The 16,379-nt window shown below is 48.1% G+C and overlaps 1 protein-coding gene across 1 annotated transcript in view; it reads right to left on the bottom strand.

Annotated features, from left to right (window-relative positions):
* LOC115092429 (disintegrin and metalloproteinase domain-containing protein 9-like) overlaps positions 1-16,379 on the bottom strand; it is a 402,794-nt gene that overhangs the window by 234,048 nt on the left and 152,367 nt on the right. The window contains exon 9 of the mRNA XM_029603262.1: positions 3,071-3,142. Coding sequence (XP_029459122.1) covers positions 3,071-3,142 — 72 coding nt within the window. The remainder of the gene's footprint in view (positions 1-3,070; positions 3,143-16,379) is intronic.

Genomic DNA, 16,379 nt, shown 5'->3' with positions numbered 1-16,379 from the left:
AAGGTCTGAAGTGGCCTATTTATAGGCCTCTGTGGATGACGTTGAGTTGGGAGCCGGGCCGAGGTTTCCCGCTACGGTCCCTTTAAATCTCGGCCTGCCGTGCACGCACCTAGGGGCAGAGTCCCCGACGGAGCTTGTTGGCGTCTCCCTCGTGGGGAGAAGACGCCGCCGGAATGCCTCGCCGCGGGACAAGGCAGTGTGTTGGAGCCAGTAGAGAGCCCCCGCTTTCACGCGTGAGGGGAGAACCCGGTCACAGCTGCCCGCGGTCGGGGTTCCCAACAAATAAACTGCTGAAGATTTCCAAGCAGGGAGTCGCCCCGCTCCCAAAGCGGAGAGGCCCACGCCAGGGCTCTGCCATCCAGCAGAGACAATATGTAGGTCATCTTCACTTCATCGGTGGGAAATTGTGCAGGCTGTAGAGCAAACCGCATGAAGCAATGATTCATGAAACCACGACACTGCTTAACATTCCTCGCATATCAGGGTAGCGCTGGTAGATGCATTGAAGCAGTCGGACCAGGAGCTGGAACAGGACCGGCCGTCGGTGGTGTGGAGTCCAGGTGGTTAGCCAGGCGCTCGATAGTGGCTGCCAGGAGGTCCAAGCAATGTTGTTGCTGTTGCAATCGCTGGGCCATGCCGGGAATGGCCTGGAGACTGGACAGGATCGCCGGGTCCATGGCCTTGGCAAACTGTTGTGCACATGGACCCTTGGGCTGACCAGTGTATATGGAGGATTCACTGAAGGGAGGCCTGCAGTGATGTACGTAGCCGAGAGGCGTTACAGAGCTAGGAGACTGGATGGGACCTTTACTAGCCCATGTTCCCTGCAGATTGAGCCCTTGGGTGCTGGGGCCGGAAGGATTTAGGAGAGGGTCTCCTGGCAAAGGGAAATTCGAAGTACAGTCCAAGTAGAGGCAGGCTGAAGACTGGAATGGTCGGAGATGAGCCAGGGGTCAAGGCAGGCAGCTGAGGTGCAAGACGAGATGGCAAGCCAGAAGTCGGGGCAGGCGGAAGACAGACGGAGCCAGAAGACAAGCAGAGATCAGGGCAGGTAGCAAACAAGGATTACCAGAAGCCAGGTCGAGGTCAAACCGGAGGATCAAGCAAGCAGGAACTGGATCAAGGAAGCGGGAGCAGAGCTGAGTAGGCAGGAGGGCAGGAACGCTGGAACGGAGCTGGAACAGGCAGGCAGGGAAACAGGAACGGAGCTAGAACAACAGGCAGGCAGGAACACAGGAACGGAGCTGGAACAGGCAGACAGGCAATTCTGTGTACAATTCTGGTCGCCGCATCTCAAAAAAGATATAATTGCGATGGAGAAGGTACAGAGAAGGGCTACCAAAATGATAAGGGGAATGGAACAGCTCCCCTATGAGGAAAGACTAAAGAGGTTAGGACTTTTCAGCTTGGAAAAGAGACGGCTGAGGGGGGATATGATAGAGATGTTTAAAGTCATGAAAGGTCTAGAACAGGTAGATGTGAATCGGTTATTTACTCTTTCGGATAGTAGAAAGACTAGGGGGCACTCCATGAAGTTAGCATGTGGCACATTTAAAACTAATCAGAGAAAGTTCTTTTTTACTCAACACACAATTAAACTCTGGAATTTGTTGCCAGAGGATGTGGTTAGTGCAGTTAGTATAGCTGTGTTTAAAAAAGGATTGGTAAGTTCTTGGAGGAGAAGTCCATTATCTGCTATTAAGTTCGCTTAGAGAATAGCCACTGCCATTAGCAAGGTAACATGGAATAGACTGAGTTTTTGGGGTACTTGCCAGGTTTTTATGGCCTGGATTGGCCACTGTTGGAAACAGGATGCTGGGCTTGATGGACCCTTGGTCTGACCCAGTATAGCATTTTCTTATGTTCTTAAAGAGTTTACCTGTTGCCAAGGCAAGGCATAAAGGTCTCTAGGACTCTATATATAGTCCCCAGCTGATGACGAGCATTTAAGGGCCGGGCTGAGGTTTCCCACCATGGCCCCTTTAAATGCCGAAGAGGTGCGTGCGTGTGTGCCTAAGGGACGGGGCTGCCCGTGGAAGCAGTTGGCGTCTCCCTCGTGGGGAGGACGCCGAAGGAAGGCCCCGACGCGGCCGGGGGTGAACCAGAGCGAGCCGCAGTGAGGAGCTGATGCCAGAGGTAAGGGGGGACCCGGCCATGGCCATCCAGGGCTGGGATTCCTAACAACTGCCACCAACCCCATCCATACACACGCATATTACCATCCCCCACATACATACACCACCACCACCACCCCCACCCCCAACCCCTTACACACACCACCATTTTTAACAAACCTCCAAACACCACCACTGCCAACTCCCCCACATATACTATTACCATTGTAATTAACCCCCACCTCACTGACATCTCCCAATCAGATCACTGCCACAATCCCCTAGTCATACACACACCATCACCATCCGCCCGCCCCCCCACACACATCACCACTGCCATATTTCACACACACTGCTACCACAGTTTTGTCTCTATCTCTACAAGGAGGTGAGAAAATGAGGACAAAATTGAGAGTGCAAGGAGAAAGTGCCCCCAGTCATACATACACATATTGCCCTCTCACTCTCCTCCTGCATGTCACATACACACCCCCCACACCCCTTCTGAACATTTCCCCACTGGTGGGGTTGGTGAGCGAAGCCATCAGGGGTGCAGCCCCTAAGTTTTTTTTTCAGTGTAATATTCATTAGCTTTAAAACTGGCAAGATTTGCTCTGAGTTTTGGCTATCTACCAGTAAATTTGTAGGCTTTATCCCTTTGCACAAGCAGCTTGTCCATGGCACAGTGGCACAGTGGCGCAGTGTCTTATAATTCTGAAAATATGCTCCTTGTGGTGGTATAAAGTTTTGAGAACATATATTGCATGATACAATTATTTTTTACCCAAGCAACATCATCTAACATGCAGCAGTGTCATGTCACTCCTCTCCCACAATATGTGAAGCAACACTGGTGTTAGAAAACCACTGGGGGGAGAAGTAGGGTGGTGGGGAAGAGAGGGAATGGCAAGTGTGGCAATAGATCAAGCAATGGCTGAACATCACCTATGACTTACCATGCTAAGCTGAAGAACTGCCTTAATGAGTCTGTTAAACACATCTGATTCTGACAAACCCATGTTTTGGAACTGTGTTTGAAAAAGAAAAGAATTAGAAAATGCTAATTTATATCTACAGATTAACATTTCTGTGTGTGTGTGGGGGGGGGGGGGGGGGAGGGGGGGTGATATGCTGCCAGTGGTCGACATTGACTCTGGGTTTGACTTTAGAGGTTTGGATGGTGGTGGTGGGAGCGTGTTTCAGCCACTTTGCCTTTTAATTGTTACTGCAAAACATCAAAAACCTGAACTAGCATCCCAATTTCCCCCAGGAAACCTGAACTAGCATCCCAATTTCCCCCAGGAAACCTGAACTAGCATCCCAATTTCATCAAAAACCTGAACTAGCATCCCAATTTCCCCCAGGAAACCTGAACTAGCATCCCAATTTCCCCCAGGAAAATAACTACACCTTCCTCAAATACAATAAAATAACAGTGCTGACTTTTTTGTAAGTCACAAAGAACAAAGAGTCAAAGGGACTACACATTCCTACTGGAATGACAATAGTCATGTAAGTGGGACATAATGACTAGGGATGTGCATTCGTTTTCAACGCATGGGCAATCCGCAACACATAAGTCCCGATTTGTTGTATTCGTGGGTTCGTGAAATGCATCGCCATCCCCCACGGATAAAACATATCATATTCATTTCATTCTTTTGGCTCCCAGTGATTTCTTAGCAGACGTTTGAAATAGGAGAAGGCCATGTGGGAGTATCCATAGCAAAAACCAGCCCTTTCCTGTGAGTCATAATTGACCTCACAGCCCTGTCATAGAGTGGGTCAGACAGGTTAGCAAGGAGACCAGAATGCAACCTATCAGAGCTAAGCATTTCTCTAATGCAGCCAATCGCCGCTCTCACTCAGTGCTCTGTGACGCTGTTCCTGATGCTGTACTATTTATACATTAAGCACACGGTGTGCCATGCTTTCTTTGTGGGGGTGGCCCGGGGAGGTGGCTGTACTCAGAGCTAGTCTGAGTGTCTCAAATCTGTATTCAATTGCTCGCTACTTTGATAGAATTTTCCATTGAAAAAGATATTTGTTTGATTTTGCTGCATTGACCAGCTAGCCATGTTGTTTTTGACCGCATTTTTTTTTTTATTGATCTCAGATGGTCTCTCTGTCTGTCCCAACGAGACAAGCTGCTAGCAGTGGCATGTTGCTGGTTATTTTTATATTTTACCCTCTGGGGTAGGTTGCAAGCAGGATTTGGGTGTTGTGGGTGGGAGATATATTCAATTTCTAGCTAGTTTGATAAAAATTTTCCATTGAAAAAGATATTTCTTCCTTTTTGCTACTGTGCCAAGCAAGCTATGCTTTTCATTTAACTGCAGTTTTTTTTTTATTGAACTCAGGCTGTGTCTCTGTCTGTGCCACTGAGACAAGCTGCGAGCAGTGGCATGTTGCTGGTTATTTTTATACAAGCCGTTAAGCCCGTCACAACGGGCTACATTACATTTTTGTTTTCGGTCCATTTTCGAAAACAGCACCCTCTTACACTTTTTCTCCCTCATTTCCCCTTCCCCTCAGTCACTCACCCCCTTCCCACCCCTCAGTCTTACTCACTCTCTGTCTCCCACTGCCTCCTTCCCCTCACTCTCACCTCCCTCCCCTTAGTCACTCCCACCTCTCTCCCCTTCCCTCAGTCACTCCCCACCCTGTCTCAATCCCATCCCCTCTCCCTCAGCCCTCCTCCACTCCCTTTTTCTCTGCTCCACAACTTCTTACCTTCCACTTACTCACATCCCTGTCTCTCACCTCTCCCTCATTCTCCCTCTCCCCTCACTCTTCCCCCCTCTCAGTCCCTCCCCCTCCCTCACTCAGTCCTTCCCCTCCCTCCCTCCCTCTCACTCAGTCCCTCCCTCTCACTCAGTCCCTCCCTCCCCCTCAGTCCCTCCCCCTCCCTCTCACTCCGTCCGTCCCTACCACTCAGGCCCTCCCTCCCTCTCCCTCAGTCCCTCCCCCCCACTCAGTCCCTCCCACTCCCTCCCTCCCTCCCTCTCACTCCGTCCGTCCCTCCCTCTCACTCAGTCCCTCCCTCTCTCTCTCTCCTCCCTCCCTCGCTACTGGCCGCCGCTGCTCCTCGTCGTCGTTCGCTGCCGTCGCTGCCGCCGCCGCTCGACGCCGCCGCTGCCACCCGCCACCGCTGCTGCCGCTGCCGCCCGCCGCTGCCATCGCCGCTGCTGCCACCCGACGCTGCCATCGCCGCTGCTGCCACCCGACGCTGCCACCCGACGCCGCCTCTGCCACCCGACGCCGCCATCGCCGCCGCCATCGCTGCCGCCATGTTTTGTTTTTTTTTTACGCTGGCTAACACCAACGTCCTTGCCCGCACATGCGCAGTAGAGCTATGCTCTACTGCGCATTTGCGGGCCGTCGGTCATGGCCCATTTATAAGGTAGATTTTACTCCCTGGAGTAGGTTGCAAGCAGGATGTGGGTGTTGTGGGTGGGAGATATATTCAATTTTTAGCTAGTTTGATATAATTTTCCATTGAAAAAGATATTCCTTCTTGTTTGCTACTGTGCCAAGCAAGCCATGCTTTTTATTTAACTGCAGTTTTTTTTTTAATTGAACTCAGGCTGTCTTTTTGTGCTCTTTTAAGCCAAGAAGTCAGTGAGTGCACTCACTGAGCATCAGTGGGCACTGGGCAGTTTTGCAGACTCATATATATATTATTGGGACAGCAGTGCTCTCTGAAGCCAAATCCCCAGTGGGCCTCTTTTGTATTTACAAGCTTGGTGTGTGCACACATACGCGGTCCCAGTTTTAGTGTACATCCAGGCACAGCCTCGTGGGCCTAGGGATGGTTAGCAGACTCATCTATATTGGAACAGCGGTGCTCTCTGAAGCTAAATCCCTAGTGGGCCACTTTTGTAGTTACAAGCTTGGTGTGTGCATACATACAGCAGTCCCAGTTTTAGTGTACATCCAGGCACAGCCTCCTGGGCCACTTTTGTAGTTACAAGCTTGGTGTGTGCACACATACAGCGGTCCCAGTTTTAGTGTACATCCAGGCACATCCTCATGGGCCTGGGGGCGGTTAGCAGACTTAACTATATTGGGACAGTGGTGCTCTCTGAAGCCAAATCCCCAGTGGGCCACTTTTGTAGTTACAAGTTTGGGGTGTGCACATACAGCGGTCCCAGTTGTAGTGTACATCCAGGCACTGCCTCGTGGGCCTATGGGAAGTTTTTCAGACTCACATATATTGGGACAGCGGTACTCCAGGCACTGCCTCATGGGCCTGTGTGCAGTTTTTCAGACTCACATATATTGGGACAGCGTTGCTCTCTGAAGCCAAATCCCCAGTAGGCCTCTTTTGGAAATAATTCTTTAATTGAAATCCCTAGTAGGCAGTGACATTAAATCCATCATGTCAGGGAAAGCTAGACATGGTTGAGTGATTGGGACTGGCAGAGGAGGCACTGGCAGAGGAGGCACTTCAAAAGGCAGTGCCAGTCCCCCATTAAAGTTAAAAAGGGACCTGTTCCAATCTAAAATCTCTGGAGGGGCAGGCAGTTCCATCCAGAAAAAAATGAAATTTAAAGATGATACATCGCCACCACCAGTTTCTGACCCTGTAGTTTTGGAGGTGAGGAAAGGGGAGGCTGAGTCATGCAACACAAAATGGTGACACCCAAAAGCAGCAGTGAGAGAACAGATTCGACTTAATGTTGAAAATGTAGCACAGGCACTGTTTGCTTCTGATTCCGATGAAGAATCATCTTGTGTGGGATTTTCATCATCAGAAACAGAAGAAGTAATAGCTGAAGAAGGTTTAGGAGGATTAGTTAGTTCTGTCTTAGCCTCCACTTCAGTGCTGCAGGGTAGAGATCAAACTGATGATGATGAGGAGGAAGAGCAGTCACCGCAGGCACAGAGTGTGACTGATGCCCCTGGCATTGCTTCTCAAGGTATACCCACTACTTCAGCTCCAGTGCCAGCATCCACCCCGAAGGCTATAGAGAAGGGATCACAAAAGAAATCTGCGATTTGGAGCCATTTTAAAGTGATGGAGGACCCGTGTTTTGCTCAGTGTAATTACTGTGCCAGGGCTATTAGCAGAGGCAAGCAAATGGGACATCTAATTTTCAAATGATGTATCATATGCAGAAGGAACATCCAACAGTACTGCCATCTGGGGATGGGGGCAGTACCAGTCAGGGACCTCTATTTCCAGGCAGTGTAAAAGTGGTTGAAAAGGAGCAGAGTCACCCCATGCCCTCAACCCCTTCTAGCAGTCAGGTGGCAGGCCAGCAGCCCCCCTACCGTGTGGCAGAAGAGACAACCCACCATGGAGGAAATGGGGTGGTGTTCAGAAACGCTATCCCAGGGTAGGAGGCAGGCAGCCTCAAAAGTTGTAACCAAGAGCATCAGGGAAATGATTGCCCTTGATGACCAGCCCTTGCAGATAGTGGAGAATGTGGATTTCAAGCATTTACTGAAGGTCTTAGTTCCAAATTACAAATTAGTTCTGAGAGAGGCACAAGCCATGATTTTTGCTTATACAGCAGGTATTCTAGGTAAGGACTTATGAAGGAACAGAGACCAGAACCACATTTAGCAGAAAGGTCATCCCTAGCCTGTACAACCAGTGTCGCAGTCACATCCAAGCACTGCTAGCTAAGGCAGAGGGGAGTGTGCATTTCACCTGCGATATCTGGACCGCCATGAATGCTACACACTCTTACCTCTCCCTGACAGTACACTGGTGGGACCTGGCTGAGGCAGGGGCAGCAGCAGCTCTATTACTGAACAAGTATCAGGGTGGAGCTGGGCTTTACTGCACACCCACCTGACGGACGAGGCCCTTACCTCAGCCAATATTCTAACATGCATTAGACAGATGCTGGTGACTAGCAACTACATCAGTGAGACAGGAATCTTCAGACAGGGTTCTTTGTCACAGACAATGGTGCAAACATGGTACAGGCAATATGCGACGGGCGCTTTCAGAACATCCGATGTTTTGCACACACTCTGCACCTGGTAGTGAAGTCAGCTCTGGGGTTGGAGTCCAGTCACCAAGAGAATGAATACCTGCATACGTTAATACACAAGTGCAGGAACATAGCAGCGCACTTCCACAGAAGTGTGAAGGCGGGGCAGGTTCTCCGACAAAAGCAGACTGATTTGGAGATGCCTCACAAGCATCTCATTCAAGACATTTCTACCCGGTGGAATTCCACCTATATGATTCTGCAGAGGTTAGTGGAGCAGCAGACACCCCTTCATGAACTTTCTGCGGCAATGGACATAGGTGTGCATAGTCCCCTAGGGCATCTGAATGGTTAATTATGAGTCAGCTGGTAAAAATCCTGCAGCCCTTCAAGGATGCATGGAGGAGCTGAGTTCCAGAAGTGCCACCTTGGCTGATATCATCCCTATAGTTAATTTTCTGGAGGAAAATTTGGAGGGTTTTAAACAGGAAGAGGGAATGACAGCAGAGGTGCTGCATTGTCTGGACGTTTTGCAGAAGCAGGTGCAAGAGAAATTAAGGCCTTTAACAGAAGAGAACACATACATGCTCGCCACAGTCTGTGATCCCCGTGTGAAAGGGAAACTCGCCCTACAGTATGATTGTCTCACATTTGTGAAGGACCTGCTGTTAGTAAACATCTGTGAACAGGATCGCCATAGGCAGAGACAGATTAGGCATGAAGCAGAGGAGGAAACAGCGGGCACGTCAGAGAGTTGTGTTAGCCCAAGCAGGAGCAGCACTCTGTCAGCGAAAGCTAGTACTTCCTCCTCCAATTCAGTTTGCCAAAGCCATGTTGCCCATAAAGAATCATCTGTTCTGCAACGGACTAGAGAGAAAGCAGCTGGCATGAGTGACTCTCAGCCCACCCAAGCAAGGGAGACACCAGCAAAATGTCAGTGACAAGGTATCTCTCAGAGCCCACAGAGGACATGCAGACAGATCCGCTGGCATATTGGGCACACATGTCCACTGTCTGGTCACACCTAGCCAAAGTGTCTCAGTGATATCTGTCATGTCCACCAACCAGTGTGTCCGTGAACGTGTATTTTCAATGACAGGGGATATCATGAGCCCTCACCGCTCAAGGCTGGTACCAGAGTTGATGGAAATGCTAGTGTTTTTGAAAATAAACATGCCTTTGCTTGGGTTTCCAAATTTCCCCTGTGAATGGCAAGATGAATAAAAGCAATTGAAAGCCTTGCAGCAGCTCCAACTGCTTCCTATGCTCCAGATAATATCAGCACATGTCCCTGACCTGAAACGCTGTGCTAGTCTGTCCACAGGCCATATGTCCCTACAAGAGCCTGACCTCAAACGCTGTGCCTGTCTGAGTTTAGTTCTAGTATTTCTAATTTCAGTTTCATTATTTGTGCATCATTTCTTTCTAGAATATTCTTTTTCCTGTTTTGCAACATTTGGAATATAAGAACATAAAAAGCTGACTTCAGATGTTTGGAGCTTGTATATTTCATATACTCAATAGTTTTCATGACCTTCATTATATGGGCCATCTTCCCTAAATCTTTCTTAGGTGCCAATATTAATGTTTCTAGTACTATAGAAAACTGGTGGTAGTTGCACTCTAGTTCTTCCTCTATGTTCCCATAGTTTACAGAGGAACTGTGTAAATTACAAAGTCAACATAGGTTGATATTGTAGATTTGGACTTGGTTAGCGGTTTTCTTATTTCTGAGAGCTCTTCAAGTTCCTTTGTCATCAGTTGAAGTGCATAAGAACAGTTAATAGCTTCTTGTATTTACAAGGTCTTGACCTTTAATGCTGTGCCTGTCCGTCCAGGCTTTACGTCCCTAAAAGGGCTTGACTTCTAATGCTGTGCCTATCAGTCTAGGCCTTACGTCCCTACAAGGGCTTGACCTCTAATGCTGTGCCTGTACATCTAGGCCTTACGTCCCTACAAGGTCTTGACCTCTAATGCTGTGCCTGTCCATCCAAGCCTTACATCTTTACAAGGGCTTGACCTCTAATGCTGTGCCTGTCTGAGCTCATATCTCCTGCTGTATGCACATATTAAAAGTTTTAAAAAATGGTGTGGCACAGGTGTGATCTGGGCAGGGCATACGCATTTCCAGGCATGGCCAAGAGATGTGTGCATAAATACTTACACACCTGGGTGCACGCCCGGGTCAAAACCTAGCCATAATTGAGGTGATTTAAGGGTCTGGGGTAACTGGGGGTAGTAAAGCTAATAAACTAGGGGGCTTTAAAGGATTCACCCACTGTCCCTCACTGAGACGCAGGCCATGTCTGATTATATCCGTGAGAACCTGGCCAAAGGATTCATCCGGCCCTCCAAGTCTCCTGCCGGAGAGGGTTTTTTTTTTGTTGGAAAGAAAGACGGTTCACTCCGTCCGTGCATTAACTACCGGGGTTTGAATGAGATCACTCAGAAGGACCGTTACCTTCTTCCTCTCATTTCCAAGCTCTTCAACAGACTCCAGAGGGCAAAGATCTTTTCCAAGCTTGATCTCAGAGGGGCATATAACCTGGTTCGTATCTGCAAGGGAGACGAATGGAAGACAGCTTTTAATATGAGAGACGGACACTACGAATATCTTGTGATGCCGTTTGGCCTTTGCACTGCCCCAGCTGTCTTTCAGAATGAGAATCTTCAGAGACATGCTGTACCAATGCATCGTAGTGTATCTCAACAATATCCTGATTTTTTCCAAAGACCTGCAAAGCCACCGTCAGGACATCGCCTATGTTCTCCAGCATCTCCGAGAAAACCAGCTCTACGCCAAACTAGAAAAATGTTCCTTTGAGCACGAGACCATACATTTCCTGGGTAACATCATCTTGAGCCAAGGCTAAAAAGTATCCAGGATTGGTCCCAACCCACGGGTCTTTGCTTTCTACAAAGGTTTTTTAGCTTCGCCAATTATTACCGTTTCTTCATCCACCACTACTCCACACTGACTGCACCTCTCACAGCGATGACCCGCAAGGGCTCCAATCTCTCTCTTTGGTCACCCGAGGCCATTACAGCTTTTCAAGACCGCCTTCCTCCATGAGCCATGCCTTCCACATCCTGATCCCAGACGTCCATTTATTGTTGAGGTTGATGCCTCCGACGAGGGAGTTGGGGTGGTTTTAAGCCAGTACTCCTCAAATCAAACCTTACACCCATGCTCCTTTTTCTCTAGACATTTTTCCCCTGCAGAACGAAACTATTCCATAGGAGATAAGGAGATTCTGGCTATCAATTAGCCTTTGAGGAATGGTGCCCTTGGCTCGAGAGTGCTCAGCACTAGATCATGGTATACAACGATCACAAGAACTTCGAGTACTTTGAAACTTATTTATTTGAAACTTTTATATACCGGTATTAGTATGCATACATCATACTTGCACCGGGATCAATGCTTGAATCACAGACAGGCTCACTGAGCCCTCTTTTTCACCCCATTTAAATTCTTGCTTCAATACCGTCCAACCTCTCCAAGTCCTTCATCCATGAAGATGTGCCAGATCCTCATTGTCACATTATAGACCCTGCTCATGTCATCCTGGCTGCTACTTACCTGGTCCCACCGGGTAAGACGGTGGTTCCGCGCCAACTTCACCAGCGAGTGCTTCACTGGGGCCATGACTCCTTCACTGCAGGGTACCCTGGGCAGTCCAGAACTCTGGCCACCCTTCAGCGATTTTATTGGTGGCCATCCATGCGGAAGGATGTACAAGCTTATGTGGAGTCCTGTCCTACTTGTGCTCACCACAAACCTCCAGTGGGACGCCTGGCGGGACTCTTACAACCTTTACCAATTCCTAGTGAGCCTTGGACCCATATTGTGACTGATTTTATGGTTGACCTTCTACTCTTTGGAGGCAACAACACCATCTGGGTCATTGTGGACCACTTTTCAAAAATGGCCCACTTTGTTGCTCTGCCTGGCCTTCCATTGGCTCCACAACTTGCTCAGCTATTCATCCACGATGTGTTCTGGCTCCACGGTCTTCCTAAGCACATCCTGTATGACTGCGGAGTTCAGTTTACAGCCCGTTTTTGGAGGTCCCTATGTAAGAAATTCAATGTCTCTATGAACTTCACATCCTCTTACCACCCTCAGGCCAATGGGCAGGCGGAGAGAACTAATAGAATACTAAAACAGATCCTATGTGCCTTTGTCAACCTCTGGCAAAATGAATGGGCAGAGCTCCTTCCCTGGGTACGGACAACAACCTTTTCCTCCACTACCATTACCATTATTATCTCTTCTCCCACAGCTCAGGCTTCCGCCCAAGAGTTACACCAACTCTGGAATAGCACTCAACAACTACTCCAAAGAGCTGCCCAAAGGGCTAAGAAGTTCTTTGATGCCCATCATCATGCAGGCCCTCAGTTCAAACCGGGCGACAAGGTGTGGCTGAGCACCCAATTCATCCGCCTCAAGCTCCCATCTTCACGTTTCGCACCCAGATACATCAGCCCTTTTCCGGTGCCCCACCAGTTGGCCTCGGTTACTTACAAGCTCTGGCTTCCACCTTCACTCAAGATCCACAACGCCTTTCATATCTCGTTGTTAAAGCCCTTGGTACTTTCTGGTTTTTTGAAAAAGCCGCCCGAACCACAACCTCTGTCTTCCGAAGCTGTCATAGTGTACCATGGGTGAGATGTCCTTGATGTATGAAAACATGGGAAAAAGCAAGTTTGCTTACCATAAACCGTGTTTCCCATAGATAACAGATGAATTAGCCATGCTGTCTGGGTACGTCTTTCATGCCACTAGGTGGTGGAGCTCTCCAAGTCTAGTAAAGTCTTTCAGCTAGGCGCTCCCTCTTGTATTTTCCCGCAGTTGCCTGAGGCTCCTCAGTTCGTATCAAAGCAAGAGAGCATGCCATGTTGGAAATGTCCGGGGAGGCGGGCGGGTTAGCATGGCTAATTCATCTGCTATGTACGGAAAACAAACTTGCTTTTTTCACATAGATAAGCAGCTGAATTAGCCATGCTGTCTGGGCGTTCCCAGCTGTCATATTGAGCAGTTTGAAGTGAGGGTATTCTGTTTATTATTGTGCTTAATAAGTGAATTATAGGCGGACAGTTCTTATGAAGGCATTTTTTGTGTAGAACATGTGCTCTTCTGTAGTATAGTCCACCCCATGCGTGCATCATCTGCAGCTTGTTTGTCTAAACAGTAATGGGATGTGAAAGTATACAAAGATGATCACATTGCCACTTTACAGATATCTATGAGAGGCACTTCAAGGAGGTGGGCAATCGACGTGGCCATTGCAAGAACTTGATGCGCTTTAGGTGTTGTGGATAGATGTTCTGAACGTTTTTGATAGCAGAATTGTATGCAGTTGGATATCCAGGAAGATAAAGTTTGCTTTGTTACTGGACATCCTGGCGCGTTTGGGTTAAAGGAGAGGAAGAGCTGTGAGGGTATGTTAGGCAACTGGGTGCGCTGTTTGTAATATGCAAGTGCACATTTACAGTCAAGAATGTGAAGTTTTTGCTCATTGTCATTGGCGTGAGATTTTGGATAAATAGTGGGTAAGGTGATGGTTTGGTTTACATGAAAAATGGAAACCACCTTTGGTAGAAAACTTGGGTGTGTGCATAATGTCACTTTGTCATGGTAAAATTGTAAGTAGGGAGGATAGTGAACCAAGGCTTGAAGCTCACTAACCCATCTAACTGATGTTAGGGCAGTCAAGAAGAGTTCTTTCCAGGAGAGGTATCTGAGGTGACAAGTGTCCAATGGTTCGATGGGCAGTAGCATGAGTTGCTTGAGGACTATGTTGATGTCCCAGGGCACTGGCGGTTTTCTTGTCGGGGGATGTAGGTATAATACCCCTTTTATGAATCTGGAGACAAGAGTGACAGGATATTGGTTCTCCGTTTAGGAGAGTATGATAAGCTGCTATGGCACTTAAATGTACTCATAGAGAGGCCGTTGCTAAGCCTTCTGTGTAGAGTAGATGAAGGTAGGAAAGAAGGCGTTCTGGTGGGCAGGTGAGTGGGTCCATACCTGTAGTTGAGCACCAGGAAGTATAGCGTGACCACTTTCTTTGATAGTTGAGTCTAATGAATGGTTTTCTAGAGGAGACTAAGATGCTTGGAGAGGAGGCTCAATGTTCATATGTTGGAAAGCGAGTCTTTCTATCTCCATGCCGTGAGGTGTAGGGAGGAAAGTAGGGAATGAACTAGTGATCCGTTCTCCTATGTAAGTAGCTGAGGGCTGTTGCCCAGAGGTACAGGGTCCTGTATTGATAGATGTATTAATAGCTGTACCAGGGTTGTCTTGGCCAAGTTGGCACTATGAGAATCAAATCCGCTAGGTCTTCTATGCATCTTTGGACTGTGCGAGAAATGAGTGGTATTGGAGGGAATGCTTAGAGTAGACCTGGAGACCAGTTTATGTGGAAAGCATCCTGAGCTAGTCAGAGCGGGCTTGGGTACACTGAGTAAAATGCGTCGACTTTTCTGTTGCGTTCCGTCATGAACAGATCGATGCAGGGAAGACCCCAAGTGGAGAATATGCAATGCTCTGTCTCCTGATATAGTTCACATTCATGGGGGTGAAAAATTCTGCTCAATTTGTCTGCTCTGGAATTTTTGACTCTGGGCAAGTAAGTTGCTTGTAGGGTCATGGACCTGTTGTGAGCCCATTCTAGGATCTGGATTGTTTCTCTTTTGGTTGCGCTCCATCGCAGACCATAACCCCTGAGTCTGAAGATGTTGTAGGTGAGCTTCTCATCCCATGGGAGAGGCATCCGTGGTAATAATTATTTGATGTCGGGGGTGGGGGGGGGGGTTCTGAGGTGATCCCGTCTTTAGTGTGGATGGACGTAGCTACTATTGTAGGTCTTTTTTCATGCTGAGGGTTATATGGATAGGAGTTGATAGTGGATGTAGGAACTGAGTCCATTGGTGCTTTAGGCCCCATTGGAGGCAAGTGTAAACGTGTGAGAGGGATCACATAGATAGATGCTGCCATGTGGCCCAGGATGGTCATGATTTGGCGGGCTGGGACTGTCATGGTGTGCATAAGGACTGAAGACAGCGTGCGAATAGCAAGTGTTCGTGGGAGCAGTAGGAATGTCTTGTCTTGAATGGTGTCTATTTAGGCCCCGATGAACTGCAAAGTTTGTATTAGCTGAAGGTTTGACTTCTCATAGTTGATCAGGAGACCCAGATTGTCGAGGCAAGAAATGGTGTGAAGTAGATTCTTTTGCAGGAGGGACTGGTTGGGTGCTACTAGAAGCCAGTCATCTAGATAAGGAAATATTTTCACCCCCTGACGACGGAGGTGTGCCACCGCTACTGCTAGACATTTGGTGAAGACTCTGGGGGCAGAGGAGAGGCCAAATGGTTGTATTGGAAGTGCCTGTTGTCCATCTGAAAGCAGAGGTAACACCAGAAAGTGGGATGCATTGGTATGTGGGCATATGCATCCTTCAAGTCCAGTGAACACATCCAATTGTTGGGTTGAAGGAAGGGAAGAATGGACTTGAGAGAAGTCATCTTGAATTTCTCCTTGTGGATGTATTTGTTGAGCGCACGTAGGTCCAGGATTGGACGTAGGTCTCCTGATTTCTTATGAATGAGGAAGTATTATGAATAGAAACCAGGGTGAGGTGTTGAAGAAGGTAGTTCCTGAATGCAATTTTGCTGGAGGAGCATCTTGACTTCCTAAAGGAGAGGGCCCTTGAGTGCTGCTTGATGTTTCTGAGGAACTAAGTGTGGTATAGTTGAAATGGACGTAAAGTGGAGGGAATAACCTTCTTTTATTATTGTGAGAACTCATTGATTGGATGGAATTTTGGACCATGCTGAGAGGAATGTGGATAATCTTCCTCCCATTGCTAATGTTTGAGGCGGTGGCAGCATTATCTTTAAAAACCTTGTTGGGTTTTTGAGGGTTGGGATTCCGCTGGGGGATGGGGTTGTCGAGGAGCCCTTGTCCTAGGTTGCAAATGTTGTGGTTGGTATGGTTGTTGCTGACTCAGTTGATAAGTTTGAGGCCTATAGTAAGAGTATGGCCTGTAGGTTCATTGGTAAGTTGGCCTCTTATAAGATGGGTATTGTCGTCTGAATGATACAGGCTGATGTGGGGAGGTCACAGACAACACAGCTGTTTTTTGTTCCTTTATCTTCGTGACTATTTCTGTTAACTTGTCACCAAAAAGGTTATCCTGTTTGCATGGAAGGCTTGTCATGGACATGGTCCCTGATAGCGCTTGACTGGAGCCATGCCATTCGTCTTGCTGCTATAGAATTTTCTGAAGTTTTGGATGAGACCTCGAAGCCT

Source organism: Rhinatrema bivittatum, chromosome 5 (genome assembly GCF_901001135.1).
Source record: "Rhinatrema bivittatum chromosome 5, aRhiBiv1.1, whole genome shotgun sequence".
In the NCBI taxonomy this organism is placed as follows: domain Eukaryota; kingdom Metazoa; phylum Chordata; class Amphibia; order Gymnophiona; family Rhinatrematidae; genus Rhinatrema; species Rhinatrema bivittatum.
This window is presented reverse-complemented; position numbering and strand designations above follow the sequence as displayed.